A 16,998-nucleotide genomic window follows, 5' to 3' on the forward strand; every position below is an offset into this window, starting at 1 on the left:
ATTTGTTTTAAATGCTTGACCCTCTGTAGTTTTTCTAACAGTGTACTGCCATATTAAACTCCTAGAAAGATCAGAAGCTAACTAGAAATATTGTATTTTCATTTTAGCTGTCCATATGATACATTGGTACAAAGGATAAAAAAGTACCCTAAAACAGTGGAATCTTTGCTGTTGTTTTTCAGACAGCAATGTGGGGGATGGGGATGCAATCTGTAGCAATGCTTCCATACTCCTGTTGTTTAATAACGGCCATTTCTTCCTTTTTTTTTTTTTTTTTTTTTTATATTTTAGTGATCACTATTTTACTTGGCTTACTTGGGTAACAGATACTCGAATCTGTGTGCAGTGGCTGAAGAGAATACAGAATTTTTCAGTCTTAGCTATTTGTGACTTCAAAGAGCATTTAAATACTTGGGACTGTCCTGAGGTAATCAAGTTGGAAATATAAGTCCAAAATTACTGAAATTAGCATTTTTTTAATGCCTTCCATAATTACATTTTACAGTGTTTTGTCAAAATAATATTTTACTACTAGTGATACCTTTTTCAATATTTTAATTGCAGGAAGAGGGGTGAAAAATATCAATTACTCATTAATTAATAATGGAAATAAAATCACCACTTTTTTATTTATGAAGCTTAAATAACAACCGAACAACAACAGATACCAGAAAAATGTTATTGAGATGCTTTCAGTAATGTTTATTTCCTTCTTGTGTTAGCATCTTCAAAAGTGGAACCATATAGGATCTTTAATTTTTTATAGAAAATTTTATTATGCCGTGAAGTTCCATACTAAATCTGACTACATCACGTCCTTTTAGATTAATGTTAGACTATTTGAAAAAACATACACTTTAATAGTAAGGCAGGTTTTTCTGGAAGAAGAAATTCTTCTGTTTTATCAAATCATGCAGTTCTAGACGCTAGGCAAGTTTTCAGAAACACAATCAGATCTGAAAAGAAAACTTCAGGCTAATTGCAACAGTAACTAGTTTTGGTTTCAGTATGTCATTCTATGATTCAGTAAGTTGGGAAAGGAGACTATGGTCTGCTGAACAGAACAGAGCCTTGTAAAGCCTCAAAAGTGTATACACAGACAAATTCATGTAGATCCTGAATGAAAGACAACTCTAAATTTCAGTAACTCTAGCACAGAGATCTCATTTGTTTTCTTTTAGTATTGGTGCTTTTGGTTTGTCTTGTTCTTAGGGTTCATGGTACAGAAAGTCTATTAAAACTAACATTAAATAAAACTTTGAACTAATGGGAAATAAAAAGCAAGAATATTTATAAAAGTATTCTGTATAACTGATAAATTATAAATTCAGAGTTTATTGACACGGCCTTTTCAAACTGAAAATAATTTTTACTCCTCTTTTACTTGAAAATTGTTGCTAACTTAAAGGGAATTTAAGGTCTTATTATTTCAAAAACAGTCATTGAAGTAGTATTCCAAAGAGAGATATTGTCATTTATTAGGAAAAAAACATATTTAATGCAGTGTTTGCTTTATTTCCTAAGTAATTGTTCCACTTTATAGGTACATTAGCATCTTGCCTCCAAATAAGCTATATTTTATTAATTGCATATTGTAATAGAAAGAAAAAAACATATAAGGTTTCTAGTATTCCACCACAATCCACTGAAGTACTTTAACACAAGCTTAACTTTTAGCACATAACCAGTTTTATTTACTTCAATAGATCTGTTTGTGTGTTTAAAATTAAGCATGTGCTTAATTGCTTTGCTGGAACCAGACCAGACCAGACCAATTAACATCTTTCAGGACTGTGTTCATGATCCTTGTTTAATTGCATTTCTCCATGAAACCTTATTTATGGAGTCACTACTGACGTTTCTATAATTCTATATTTATACAGTGATACAATGCTTTTATCACATTAAAGTTTGCACAAATGGCCAATTGCAGGAGTGTGAACAGATGGGACTGCTGCATTAGCTCTATTTGCCATTAGAAAGTATATCTCTGAACATTTCCTTTGGCAAAAATAGTTCTCTTGTTGAATTCAGATTGCATCGAGCCTCTAATGTACAATAAATGTGCTATGTTTTATGTATTTGAAAATAATAACAAAATATAATCTGCAAGATGTTCCTAAAGTGTCCATTCATCAGAAATGTTCCCATGTTCAACTCTTGCTCATGTGACTAGAACACAAAAACCAATATTAGCAGTGGAATTATTCACATGAGTAAAAAAATGGCGCATATGTCAGGTGAAATTGGGACTACTCAAATGAGAGAAGTTAGATATATCCCTAATGTCATCAAGATCGGAGTTTTAATAATCTGAGTCTATAGAAAATAATGTTAAGGATGCAGATATAAAACAGTACATCCCATTTTTTTATCTGAAAAAGAAATAAAATCCATCTTTTCAGTTAGTAGCTCAGTGGAGCCCTTGCAAAATACTACATAGTCTTGTAAGGGACAAGGACCTGCAACTTTTCCTCTAATCACTTTGTAGGGATTAAATTAGAAGGGAGAACATGTGATTTTAAATAGTAATGAGATTATGTTGAGGATAAGAAATACAAACCATATTCCTTAGAAAGCAGATTTGTTAATTTTAGTTCAGACTGTGAAGAAATACTGTATTGAATGAACAGTATAAAGAAAAACTTGCAGGATAAAAAAAAGAAATACATTGATTGAATGCAGAATTTTAAAACATATCTCTAGAAACTTTACAAGCAAGACGTAAGTGCAAATGTAAAAGCTCCTTTTGCTGCATCAGTCATGCTCAGTATAAGGCTGTTTCCAAATCAGCTTTAAGAACAAGGAGTTAAGATCTTTTGAATTTATATTCATAGTCTCAGGATGCCTAGTAGTCACATCATCCAGTGCTCTAAATCAACATCACAGCTCTGAAATCAAAGAAAATATAAACCAGCTGAAAATCTACACGAAAATTTTAATATTAATATTCCAGATATTATTTTACTTCGGATTTTTGCCAAAGAATTAATGAGATTAAGTAGTTGTCCATGCTCGTTTTCAGTGAAAAGGTTGCATAATTGCTTTGAATTTTATTTAAGTTTGATGACAGCCGTTAAAAACAATAATTTATTAATGTACTTACCTTAATACAAGAATATTATTTACTTAGACAACCCCCAAGTCCCTGAATCTCCACAGCAAGTATTCTAAAATTCTCTTTTACAAGCAGCTACTGATTTATTTGAAGATTTTGAATCTCCATAAATTCAATCCTCCTAAAGAATGTACATTTGCTTTTGTTTTTCAGAATCAACAGCACATAGAAGAGAGTCAAACAGGATGGGCAGGCGGGGTAGGTTTTCTTGTATTCTATTTTAATTCAGTTAAAAAGCTACAGCTTCCTGCATCTTCCCGTCAGTGTTTCGAAACATGAAGCACCCTTCCGAGACATACATCTTTACTGCTTAGACTTGCTGCACTGTAGGACTGAGACTTTTAATGCTGTGCTAGATGGAGTATCTGGCTACCTGCTTTCTAAATTTAAAAACCTATTTCTGTCCAACCAACTGACTAGACAGGAAAGTTGGTCGAGACAGAAATTAACGAAGGGAGAAAAGTAATGAAAAGAGGTTGATTTATAGTGCAGTGTAATCTTTAGAAGCATTATGGAGCCTAAGAATAGATGTCAAATTCCTCTGGTGACACTAGGGCAAGGGATAAAATCAGCTATCACAATATCTTAAGAATAAAACTTGTCCACTCAGAACAGTTTTAGTGCTGTATCTTTAGCTAGGGGGGAACCTTCAAGGTAAGATAATCCACTTAGAATGGCAGGCAATAGTTCCCTGGAGTTGCCTCTTAGCAAAAGATGTTTTCTCTGCCCAGTAACTCTAGACAACCATATACCTTTGGAAACTTGCAGTAAAAACAAATCACTAGGAAATTGTAAGAGCATGAGGTCAGTATTTACAGTCATATAGTCCAGCAGTAATTATGAAGTGTTGCTTATATTTACTCTCAGGCAGGGGAAGTTAACAGAATCAAGTGTGTGAACCTCACACTGCCTGAATGTCCTGCAGTGGACTTAACAATGAGCTTCAATTTTCAGTGCACTGTCCCTAAAGAGATGTTTTAATGTGAAGATCATATATTTACAAGGGTTAGTTATTTTACTTTTTTTTTTTTTAAATACTTAAATTGAGGTTCTGATGACAGATTTTTATTAGAGCTAAAGAATTTGCACACATACATAAATCCCAGCTTTTTGCCTTTATGGGCTTTCAAGTATTAGGAATCACAGATACAGTCTCCAGAAGAATTTAACTTGTGGTCACAAGTCCTAGTTGAGCTTGAGTTAATATTACTCAAAAGTTATACTCAGGAATGTTTGACTATATTTGGCATACTTGCAGGTTGTTCCTACTGTCTTTATGTTTTGAAAACAAAAATTACGGTTGCAGTAATTCAACCTTGACTGACAATTTTAGTAAAGAAGTGATTCTTTGAAAGGAAGTAAAACTTGAATGATCTTATCTGGAATAATCAGTTCTTTAAAATTAGTGGAATAATATGGGAAACTTCAGATATCCATTTCTTTGATGATATGCTTGCTCAGTGAAATAGCCAAACTTTGAGCTCCACAGAATATTCAGTCTGGCACCATTCATGAATATTAGCTTTATTCAGAAACTTATTTGTTAAAAATAATTTCTGCCTGTTTTTAAATAACTAAAGAAAGGTCATTCAGAATATACAAATTATTCCACTTACAAGTAGAGAACTCTAATTTGTGATGTTCTTGAGGTATCTATATTATCAGTTTAAGAAATCTCAAATGACAGAAATTGTAATGTGATCACGGGGAGATTGAACATGACAGGTACAAAATACTTCTGCAAAATACTCTTTGCAAAGTTTTTTGTGCAAAGCAGTTTGTCCCATTTGAACTGATTCAAGTAGTCTGTAGTCTTGTTACTTTTAGCATGTGTAGTATAATCTTCTAAACAGCTTGGACAGTCTCATGTCTCATCTACTGTTTTTCTTCAATTGTTTCAGTTCTTTGTTTCTGCACCATATTTTACATCAGACGGCAGTTCATACTACAAAATTTTTAGTGATAAAAGTGGTTATAAGCATATTCATTACATCAATGGCTCTGTGGTAAGTCAAGCAAAGTGTTCTGCATTGATGTACTGTCCTGAAAGAATTCTACAATATTCAGTAACTTAAATGTCTCGCTACACAGGAGAATGCAATCCAAGTTACAAGTGGAGAATGGGAGGCAATATACATTTTCAGAGTAACAAATGATGCAATGTAAGTGTCATGAAGAAAAAAGGTTGTGAGTGTTGTCAGTAAAAGCAACGCTTAATCATTTGAACACTGTTTGTTGACTCGTCAGATTATAATTAGGTGTAATTTTTTTTTAATCTGAATACATGGAGAACAAATTTGTATGCTAAGGTATTGTATAGGTTTGTAAACATGATTTACTTATGGAAAATTCTTAGCAAATTGCCCTCAGTTTTCTATTTATTTTTATCACCCATCTTTGAGAGGCTTATTTAAAAACACTTAATTTAATCATGTGGTTAACTCTCACACAATTTACAGTTACTTGTCTTTTTATGATCTCTCATTCAGCTTACTGTATAGACAGAAACAGCTTACATAATTGGAGGGATTAACTCATGAGAATTAAGATAGAACTCCTATTTATATGGCTTATGTGTCACCTAATCATAGTCTGAGCAAAGATTTATTAAAATGAAAGGTATATAAGCTTAACTACTCTTCCATCGCATGCAGAAATCTCAAAAAGTCTAAATTAACTTCCAAGATGGCTTTTCATCTTGATGCTCATTCATAGGTCATCACTTTATGGATTATTTATTAACATATAAATGAATTTTCAGCTTCTATTCAAGCAATGAATTTGAAGGTTATCCAGGAAGAAGGAATATTTACAAGTAAGTGTTATCAACATTATCTTAATGACAGTAGGTTAATAGAAGATGTCTGGATTTGTCAATAAAACAATTTCGTTTCAAGATGTTTAATGTGTAATTTTACAAGCTTTTTTAACTAAATCTTAACCTCAGATTCTATCTGATAGTTGAGGAGAAATGACATCTAACATTTAAATACAATCTTGGGAAAATTTGATAAAAAGACCAAATGTTTATTTTTAAAGTAACTGTTCTGAAAGTACAGGGCCTGCATTCAAGAATATGAGACAGACACATGTAAAGTTAATTTTAGCAAAATGACCATTTTTTAATTTGATTTTTCTCTTAGAATCAGCATTGGAAGTAAACCTATGAGAAAACAATGCATTACTTGCAATTTAAGAAAAGAGAGATGTCAGTATTATACAGCAAGATTCAGTGAACATTCTAAGTATTATGCCTTGATCTGTTATGGTATGTATGGCATGGGAGCAAACATATAATCAGTTGTTCTTTAAAATTTATCAGCACTGTAATTAATACTGTAATTTGATTATCCCAAATTATTTTTGTATGACTCACAGAAATTTCACAATAACCAGGAAAAATTTCCAGAAAGAGACTTCACATGTTTGAAAATTTTGTGAAGCTGTTTCAGTAAATACAGATATATTCAGGATTTTCTTACTTTTTCAACAAAAAGCTTGGGGTTTTGAGAATTAGAAACAAGTTTTTGAATGTCCTTCAGCCACAAAACAGATTTTAATCCAGTTTATGAGAGCCGTGTTTTTTCTTGCAGCAGCCAGAGCAGGATTTAGAAACATATACTGTTTTCCAGTTAATGCCATCAAAGTTAGCTGTGAGAAACTACTTTACTGTGTCTCCCAATTGAAATTATTGAGACCTGTGTCAGCCATAAATATTGGCTATTTAGCACCTGAGAACATTTTCATTAAGTGATCTAAGAAAAATTCAGTTCTAGATACGTGATCATTGAATGTGCTTGCAAGACACAAGTATTAAATTAAGTCTTAGCTCTTCTGTAATAGATTAGGTGATTTCAGTGATCTGAGGTTTCATCCACTTCTGTACTCAAAAAACAGTGACATCACAATCGAAAAAAAAGGGGAAGAGTATCCAAGGTTTTCCTTTTGTTTACTTTATGTAAAGTTTACTGTTCTTGTGCTTCTGCACCGACTGATCAGCTGAAAAGTTCCTTAGAACTTCTGTTGAGCAGAGAACCAAATGTAGCAAATAACAACACCTTTCAATCATCCTTGCACAAAATAGTCAGTAAGGTCGTCACCATGTGAAAGGCACTTACCTTCACAAATACGATGAGACATGTTCTCAGAAGAATGTTTCACATTGGTAATTCTGCATTCACCTTATGTAATCACATCTCAGGTATTAACTAGATGTCACTTCATCTCTAGGGAGGAAGCGTTAGTAAATTTAAAGTTGCTTCTATAATGTTTGCTAAGCAGTGCCTGTATATATGCAAGTCCTTGTACACACAGTACCTTATGTATTGCAGCAGGGACTACTGAGTTATATGGCAGAGAAGATTCAGATTTCTGCATCAAATTTGAGCTCTTTAACTCCTGTCAGTTACCAATTTTAATGTACTACTCACTGCATCACCAAATTCCAGCTTCAAACTGTAAACTGATTTTTTTATCATTCTTACAACAGGTCCTGGGATTCCCATTTCTACTCTTTTTGAGAACCGTGGTGATAGAGGTACCGCAAGTATCCTTCCCATTTCTGAGTAATTGGTATATTTCTTTACCTCTAATCCAGATCAAGGTCTTCTAATGCAGTACTTAGGATTGTGATCAAGAAGCCTTTCATCTTGTTCGGTATTAAAATAACTAGTCTCTTTCTAGATTTGTTCATTAGTAAAATCCAAATGTGAATGAACGCACCAATGCATTTAACTCAGTTCCTGAGTCCAGCACTTTTATAGCATCCTGCTGTTTTTCCTGTTTACACACTGTAGATAAAATGTACATGGGCAACTCTTGGTCTACTAAATTTTGAGTCAAACTTTGTAGAAAACATTACTGTGATTTCCAGAATATTCCTTTTCACATTTGGATGAACACAAGGCTTTCTTTTTCATGAGGCAACACTACCTTATACACAAGACAATAGTGTATTATTTAGAGTTTACAGTTTGACCCATTGTGCTGTGAAATTAGAACTTGGATCAATGACTTCCTCTTCAGCCATCAGTAGAGATGTCAGAGAAGAGCAGCAGCTCTTTCAGATGATCAGTTCAAATAACTGCTTCAGACAAGGTGTAATTACTGATACAAAGTGTGATCTTCATCAAGAAACATTCAGAGTCCTTATTCTTTAAGTAGCCTTTGAGTGAAGACTGCAACCTAGCCAAGCAGGAACTTTCTAACTATGAAAATATTAATTGTTCTGCAGCAAATCTTCTCTCTCTGACCCTTGTTTATTTTTCCTAAAAGTTCTTCTCCATCTTTAAGCCTTCAGTTCCTGGAATGTTGAAAGCTAGCATGGTTCTGTATAAACTTCAATGATTTGGCATTCCCTTCCTTCCCCAATTATCAGTGGAAATGAGCTGGTAGGTGTAATGGTCCTTATACTTCAGCCTGCACTGATAACTCACTGTTAACTCAGTGATGTCTGACCAAAAGACACACAAAAATGTAAGAAAGACAAATGCTGCAATATTGTTAAACTAACTTAATCCATGATGATTCTGTACAAGTCAGTGAATTGCAACATCATGTTATTTAGAGTCCAGTAGTAATTGGTACATCTTATTTTATAACCACTTAAATTTTTTTTAAATTAACTTAAAAATGGAAAAGATAGGTTAACGTGTCTTGCAGTTACTGTATAGAAACACTGTGTTCTGGTATTTCTTTTGCAGGGTTTAAATAGATTTAAAGGTTTAAATACAGAGCATGCATGGATTTTTTTAATATATTTAGCCCATTGTTATAGCTCTCTGTTTTTCCTGACTTACTGTTACTTTTTATATAAAGGGCTCCTACTGTCTTATCAAACTATGCATTGCTTGAAATGCATACTGCCAACTGCAGTTATGTGTTTCTTAACCTCTCTGCAGCAAAGAACAATTTCCTGGAATGGATTTTCACCACTGGTTTCATCATGCCTCCCTCTTCTGTGCTGTTATTCTCAGGAACAAAAACAAATTCAAGTTCTCTTTGACTTCTTCATTACCTTTTTTGAATTAATTTTCCTTCAGTTCCTTGCTTTCATAATCTCTTCTGTGGTGCAAAACTATTTTTAGTAAATCCATTTTTGTTGCAGTTGGCAGCATTTTGAAACTATATCACCCATGAATTTTAGCAGGAGACAGTTAAACTGACATAGATCGGTTTGAAAGTTCCTTCCAGGATGCCTACAATTCAGTCGGGGTGATGGGGAAGTTTCAGGAGTTTTGAGGGGAAGGATGAAAAAGAGTTCAGCTGAGTTTGCATGAGCATCCGAAAGCAGAATGATCTTTCAACCATAAAAAACCCCACTTGAATCTGCAAAACTTGTCAAGAGTACTTTGAAAGAACAAATTCCAGTATTATATTTCTGTCATGCCCTAAGCACTACCTAGCTCAATATATGTTGAGAAAAGAATACTTCTCATACTTTTTTGAACATTTCCAGAAACAAGGAAGAAATAAAGGTAAAGGAAGAAAAGAAAAATGTCCTGCAGTTTTAAAAGCTTCTTTCATAATGAAAATGAGGCTAAAAGTCACAGATTGCCAATAAATTTACAATATTCTTCCTCCCTCACTATTCATTGGAAAACACAAAAATAAACAAGACCAAATGGATTTATAACACACAGTTGTGCAGTCTGTCCTGTAAGTTAATTAAATTTTAAATAGTAATTTTTAAATTATGTAACTGTAAATTTGGTCTAAAACAAGTAAAACAATAAATGTAAGTATGGTTTAGATTTTAAAAATTAAAGAAAAAATAAAAAGAAAAAAGCTTACTAAGTGAGCAGTGATAAGGACAGTGAGATGGTAAGTCCAGTGTCTTTGGGTAGGAACGTGTCATACAGTGGTTGAGTGAAGGTTTGCCACAACCCCTTGAGAAAGTGAATTTCATGCATTTCCCAGAAATAAGATATTCCCTGAGGACCATGTGCTTGACCACACTGCCCAAGGGTCTCAGAGGTTAAACTGATGTTAGTCTGATAAGCAGGAGAGAAGATACAGGACTGTGTTTTGCACAATGCCATGAATTTTGCATTTCTAGCTCCCCCATTTTACAAAACTGGGATGAGGGATCTGCAGGAGAAAGCTGTTTCTTCTTAACATGCGGGACTCTAACACTCAGAGGCAACATGTGAAATGATTTGCATTGCAAAATGTACATCCTATAAAAATCTAACGAGTATTTGTGCACTGCAATACCAGTGCTTTTCTTTCATTTAACTATGTGATCAAATCCAATTAGAAGTGTCTGAGTGGATTTCATTACTCTGCTTGTAAAATTCACAGATTTTCTTTCTGTTCTAATAACACAAAGTAAAGGAATCTTAATTACTGAAGAGAAATTAACAATAAATCAGTTAATAATTCAGGCATTTCTTTTACTTAGAGCTCAGAGTATTGGAAGACAATTGGGAATTGCAGTCTGCTTTGCAAGAGATCAAACTGCCAAAAGAAGAAATTAATAAGCTTGAAGTGGATGGTATAAGTAAGAATTACATGTATTTATTGTACTTTTTATTCTTACCATTTTAATATTTTGCCTTATTTTTGTTATAGTAAATACTGTCTTTCTGTAGAACAAAGTCATTGGCCTGTCAGATTGGGAAGAAGAGGCTTGGTTCTGCCCTGTTCAATAACAGCTTATTTGTCTATGCCTCAGGGTGTCTCTCAGTAAAATAGTAGTTAAAATACATTTGTTTCACAACACAAGTTTTTAAAAAAATCTTTAACACTATTGGTAAAGAGTTTAAATATTGTATAAAAACAATATCATATGGTAGTAATAATGGGAAACGTAAAACGCCGTTCATGTGTTATGCATTATACTGACATTGCTTGCATTGTTCTTTTCAGTAGTGACTTACCAACAGTATCCCATAGTAATAAATCAGTGTAAAGTTTCCAAAATTAATATCTGATAATCTTAAAACAGTTATTCTTTTCTAGGCATCTGAAAAAACTGAGAACCTAGACTTTTGTGAAGTACTAATTTAATGCATAGCAAAATCAAAGTAAATGTGGGTTTCTTCAAAGCTGTTCTTCAACAGCTCAATATAAACAGTTAATTGCATCAGTTCTGTGATTCACAGTTCGTGCTTTGTGTACTATGTGCTGATTCATGTTCATATACTGTTACACCACACTCTGGATTATGCCTAGAAGAGTCATTTCAGCCATTAAGAATGTTGTTTTAATTTGTCTTTTTTAGCTTTGTGGTACAAAATGCTTCTGCCTCCAGAGTTTGATAGATCCAAGAAGTACCCTCTGCTTATTCAGGTGTATGTAGCTCTTCCTTCCTTTGAATGTTTTTGTTTTGTTAGAAAACATACTTTTTCTAATTTAACAAAACCTGGGACATTTGAAACATTTTATAAAGCAAAAGCAAAACTACTTAGTTCTGTTTCGTTTGTTGTGGTTTTTTCAGTGTATTCCTGGAATAGAAATTCATCCCAATGGAGATTGATTAGGATTTTAATGTTAATCTTAGCATGGTAAGGATTACTTTCTCAGACAAAGAGAAAGGCTAAAATCATATGGGCTGCCTCTTGTAGACGTTAGCTCTGTTGCTGTTTCCGTTTATCATGAGACAGTCTGAAATTATTGATTTCAGCTTTGCTAATATGAAAAAATGTAAGAACCTGCTTCATTTTTGAAGAAGAAAAGAAAACTAAGCCATGTGGACTTGCTTGTTAAAAGCATTTGACATAATTTATTGCAGGCAGAAAAGGCAATAAAAATTACAATGGTGAAAGAAAGAAGAAAAAAAAAGTGGGTGTAATAAACTTCACATCATTTTTTATTAACAAGTGATGATCCAAAGGTCCAAGAATGCTAAATATGTTTGAAGTTTAGAGTAGAAGAGTCCTGTCCTTGAGGTCAAATGTGTAATTTGCATTAGGCCATTCTCATGAGGAGTGTCTCTGTATTGCTCAGCTATGTGGGGTGTGTTCTGCCCCCAGCTCCAACAGCACATGATTCCCTAGTGAAAAAATAAGGTCTGGGAATAGCCAGAAAGTGTAAGGAGCTGTAATTCTTTTTCTCGTTTTCTTTGGCATTACTGACCGCATGTGGAAATCAAATGCAAAAAAAAGCAGAAAAGCACCAAAAAGGCTGTTACTCCTAAGAAATTTAGAGAGAGCAAAGAACTAATTATTTGAGGGATGGCTCTTCCAAGGATTCCATTTAGTTCAAGCAGCTGATACTGCACCACTTAGTCTGAGCTGCAACTAATTATTTGCCTTAGGAATAAGACCTAAATAATTAAAATGGATTTTAGATAGCAAACTTTCATAACAACATGAAAATAGTAGTAGAACTGTTTGTCTACTGAGCTCTCCGAACCAGAGTCACGTAGCAAAATACATGTGGAGAAAATGTTATCAGTACCAATAGTTATACTCCAGTGTCCAATAACCATTTATAAATTTGTAAGTATGAGTTGAAAATGTGTGAATTCTTATTCTCACAGGTATGGAGGACCTTGCAGTCAGAATGTAAAGGAAACCTTTAGCATTAGCTGGATAACCTATCTTGCAAGCAAAGAGGGAATTATCGTTGCTCTGGTGGATGGCAGAGGGACAGCCTATCAAGGTGACAAGATTTTGCATGCAGTATATCGAAGACTTGGAGTCTATGAAGTTGAGGACCAAATCTCAGCTGTTAAGTAAGTAGATTATCTCCCTGTGTAGCTGCTGTATTTGCATACCAAGAAGTAGTAGGGTGAAAGAAATATTGAATTCTCAGCCTTTCTGCTGAAGACCTGAGGTCTCCAGAATATAAGACAAAAACATTTGTAAAAATAAAATATTAGTGTCTGCTTGATATCAGTGAGGTTTTGTCTGGTATATTAAGTCCATATACCACTAAGTCCACATATGGACCTCAGCACTCGCACTGCATATGGGAATCATCAGAGGCTTCAATCCTAAGCCTAAAGAAATACAATCATCAGTGGCGAGAAGTAAGCCAATTATCCATTTTAATGAAGTTATTTCCTATAGGGCAAGCCTACTTCAGTGACCATAGAGATTAGCCAAAGATACATGGGCATTTATCTCACTGATTACCTAAACGTCAAATAAGAAGCTTCTAGTGAAACCGAATCTGACACAAATGTTGTACAGGTCAGCGAGTCACAAAGTTGCATTCTATGTTATTGTGGGATAGTTAAGAACAACAGAAAGTACCTGAGGTCCCCTTATAAGTGTTCCCCAACAGCTGCTCCTCCCCATGAAAACATGTAAAAATGTTCCAGGGGAAACCTATTCCCTATGCAGAGATTTTTGGGAGGAAGCGAAAGCTGAAGATTGCAAAGAAAGGTTGTCTTGTTAATTTTACAGATGCAGTAGCAAGCACTGCTAAAGCGAGCATTTGAGGAAGTGTTAGTTTGAACCCCACAGAGATGACTGCAGGGCAGGAATTTAGCCTAGCCTTTTGGTGTGGAATTTGGCCCATCAAAGTATAGATAGATTTCCAGGTGCAACAGTAAACACCCTATTTCCTCCAGACTTGACTAAGGTACTCAAGTATCTTAGCTGGAAATTGGATGTGGCAACCCAGGTTTTCACAGCTTTCTCTGCTTGTTTGAGAGCACTGCCTGTACTTACAAGTGTGTGTGAGGAGGAGATCTGTTCCTTTCTACTTTGTGATAATTCAGTTCCTCTTCAATATTAAAAATATAAATGCACTCTTATCCTTTTCAGTGATAAATGAAACAGAATAGCTGTATGTCATGTCAAATTTTTCTGTTATTCCATTATTTTACTTTCTATTTTGAAACTTCTATGAGGAGTGACATACTTCAAAATATCACAAGAATGCTTCTATTTTATTCTGAATTGTCACTCAAACATGGAATATCAGAGGGAACCTAAACTGATTCTGCAGTTGCAAAATCTGCTGAGAATAGGCCATGAAAAAATGACCTCAGACTTCACACTTCCCAGTTTTCTCTCAGCACTTAGACTAAATTTTTGTTCAGTTAAATGTAGTGCATTCCATCTTCCTGACCTAACACATGGATTAAGATGCATGATTTTTAGAGAGCCTCTATACTCTAGCGGGAAGTTCCTGGAGGGGCTTTTACTGCAGGTGGAACCCCCAGGATTAAGACAGTAATATAACAAAAGCTGAGTAATTTTTTGGCTTTTCTGACTCTGTCCCACCCAGATAGTATCCCACATTTTGGGTGTTGTCAGTTCACTTGGGTTTGTGGTAGTAAATAATGCTACTATGTGTCCTGATGCATATCTGAACCTATTGTGTTTATCTGTCACTCTCAACCCTTTGTGGTCTTTTGCCTCATCCTCTTTTGGTAATACATCTTTAGAAATGCAGTCTGCACACTCTGATGCAGGATATTTGTAGGAGACCTAATATTTATGGTTGTGTTTGACCTGTTTGACTCTTGAGAGCATAAGAAGTTTCGCACCTTTTATACATTTCAAGCTTATTACCTACTTGGAGCATTAGTAGATGAGTCCTTCATTATTATTTTTTATTAAAGCAGCCACAAGAGTTTTTTATTTTTCAGGCACATAAAACAAAAGCTTATTTCTCCAGGGAATCCCTAATCTCCTCAGAAGCTGATACTGTTCCTATTGAGAAATCGAAGTATTAATTCACTGTGACATCAGTACGTTGAGTATCTTACACTATAAAGTCTGAATGTTTATGGTAATCCAGTACCTTTGGCACTAAAGCAGTGAAAATGATCCTCATCCACTGGAACAAAAATTATTATGATGAAAGTATTAATTTCAGTATTTTTTATTCTTTAAGGAAAAATTCTGCCTCTTCCCTTTCAACACCTATTGGTTGAATAGTTGATGCTTTGTAGAAATCAGGCAGGCTATGTTGATTGTCAGTTTGCTCAAATTGGTGGGATATGTGGAAAAAAAGGGAAGGAAAAACTATTTTTTGCTATTTTGTTATTGTACTAGCCATTTTTTGTAATAATAATAATCCATTTATTGCTGCGATTTTATTTTCCACAGAAAATTTATAGAAATGGGCTTTATTGATGAGAAACGAATAGCAATATGGGGCTGGGTAAGTGATTGGAGTGTTTACATCAATCTTTAAATAATCCTGCAGTATGTTTTTTTTGTTCCTCCTGGTTCTATCTTAAATGTGTATAAAATTTCTTCTGCAAATGTGTGATGGTGTTGCCAAAGGGGATGGTTCCTGCTGGTACTTAAATACATTCAATTGCAACTGTTCAAGCCCCCAAAAATGAATCTTTGGCATCTCAAGATGGAATTTTGAAAAGCTCATGTCTAATACATTGTTTGGACTGGAAGTTAAACCAAATTAAGACATTTTATTTGGCTTTACTTTTAACTTAGGGGCTTACTGGCATGGTATCAAAATTCAAGTATTTTCCTTTATGATCTGAGATTAAAATAGTGAGAAAAGTCCTATGACTATCTCTCATCAGAAAATGTGACCCCTGCATCATCCTGAATCATTGTGTACTTGGCTGGCTTTGCAATGGTCATCAGGGATGAATCTGAGGGGTTACAACATTGACAGCTTCACCAAGACATGGAAAAATTGGACAGTATGAGAGTCAAGATATGGAAAAATTAGACAGTATGGGAGTCATTCCAAATTACTAGCCAGTCTATTTTTCATCTTTGCTTTTTTCCTTTATTTGTGTTTGTAATGCTCCCAGAATCTTTAATAGCCAGATGTATTGCCTGATCTTAGACAGAACATGAGCAGAATTGCTAAAATCTTTCTATGAAGCTTCTACCAACCAATATTTAAGTTACTTTGGTACAATTACTACTGTAACAGCAGAATAAAATGGATACCATCTGGTGAAATTAAGTGACACAAACACTGAGAAATGAATAATTCTAACATGACATTAGGTAATTTAAGGCCTCAAGAAAATATTTTCTTTTTTAAATCACATCATATTTTATTTCACCACAGTGTTTCCAGAACCAAGTAAGAGCTTGAGCACATTGTATTCCAGTAGTGGATATAATATTAAAATAAAGGCAGTACTGGCAAACCTATTAGTCTTTCTTTCCTATTTATTTCCAATTTATTATACCATTTCCTGGTCTGTAAGCTTTGAAAGGAGTTGAAATGTGTTCCCTTATTTATAGGCTGCAGCTTGGCGAGTGTGCATGAACTCGTGCTCAGACTCATCAAACTCTTCAAGATGCCAAAAGCTCTTAAATAACCACTAAAGTAATTTGGGTTGTGAGCTCTCTCTCTTGGGCTGTTACAGTGAATATGTTTATCTGCCCAATCCTAATTCCTTACTTTTTAGCTTTGTGGACTGATTTTTTGAAAGATCAAATGAGCAAATCGGATGAGTTGGAAAAATTCTACGCATTTCTATTTCTGCTACTATATCCCTTACTATCATTTCAAGCTGAAAAGTCAAGAGGATAGACTAACTTAACTTCTGTACCAAAAAAAATATTTTATAATTCTGGTTATTTCCCTTAGTCTTTCATGTGCTACTGAAGTAATCTTCAGAATTTTTCATGACACATCATATTTTTATCCCTTCCTCCATTCCAAAGTAAACAGAAACCCATTATTTTGAAAAGACCTCATAGGAGTTTTCCTGACCTCAGTTCCACATCCTGTGAGAGCCAAACCAAAGGTTTTTTATTTACTTTATTTTCCTGTTTCAGCAACTAGCCCCATTTCAGTATCACAGATTTATTCTTATATCCAGGCTTACTTGCTTTACCCTTCTTACAGCGATGAACTTATTCTTCCTTCCTGGGTCCCAGTTTGAGGAATCAGGCCAGAAAATACTAGGAACAGTGGCAGGCAGCAGGGAGGAATTGCTCCATGCTGAAGTAGATGAGTATATTAGTACTGATGATTGAGTT

The 16,998-nt window shown here is 34.4% G+C and overlaps 1 protein-coding gene across 1 annotated transcript in view; it reads left to right on the forward strand.

The window, feature by feature from the left end:
* Nucleotides 1–16,998, forward strand: part of FAP (fibroblast activation protein alpha) — a 37,364-nt gene that overhangs the window by 12,600 nt on the left and 7,766 nt on the right. Inside the window, exons 11-21 of the mRNA XM_066322886.1 lie at nucleotides 292–427; nucleotides 3,272–3,316; nucleotides 5,020–5,124; nucleotides 5,210–5,280; nucleotides 5,880–5,933; nucleotides 6,262–6,386; nucleotides 7,608–7,655; nucleotides 10,521–10,619; nucleotides 11,343–11,412; nucleotides 12,603–12,797; nucleotides 15,130–15,184. Of these exons, the coding sequence (XP_066178983.1) occupies nucleotides 292–427; nucleotides 3,272–3,316; nucleotides 5,020–5,124; nucleotides 5,210–5,280; nucleotides 5,880–5,933; nucleotides 6,262–6,386; nucleotides 7,608–7,655; nucleotides 10,521–10,619; nucleotides 11,343–11,412; nucleotides 12,603–12,797; nucleotides 15,130–15,184 (1,003 nt within the window). The remainder of the gene's footprint in view (nucleotides 1–291; nucleotides 428–3,271; nucleotides 3,317–5,019; nucleotides 5,125–5,209; nucleotides 5,281–5,879; nucleotides 5,934–6,261; nucleotides 6,387–7,607; nucleotides 7,656–10,520; nucleotides 10,620–11,342; nucleotides 11,413–12,602; nucleotides 12,798–15,129; nucleotides 15,185–16,998) is intronic.

Source organism: Sylvia atricapilla, chromosome 7 (assembly GCF_009819655.1).
Source record: "Sylvia atricapilla isolate bSylAtr1 chromosome 7, bSylAtr1.pri, whole genome shotgun sequence".
Taxonomy (NCBI): domain Eukaryota; kingdom Metazoa; phylum Chordata; class Aves; order Passeriformes; family Sylviidae; genus Sylvia; species Sylvia atricapilla.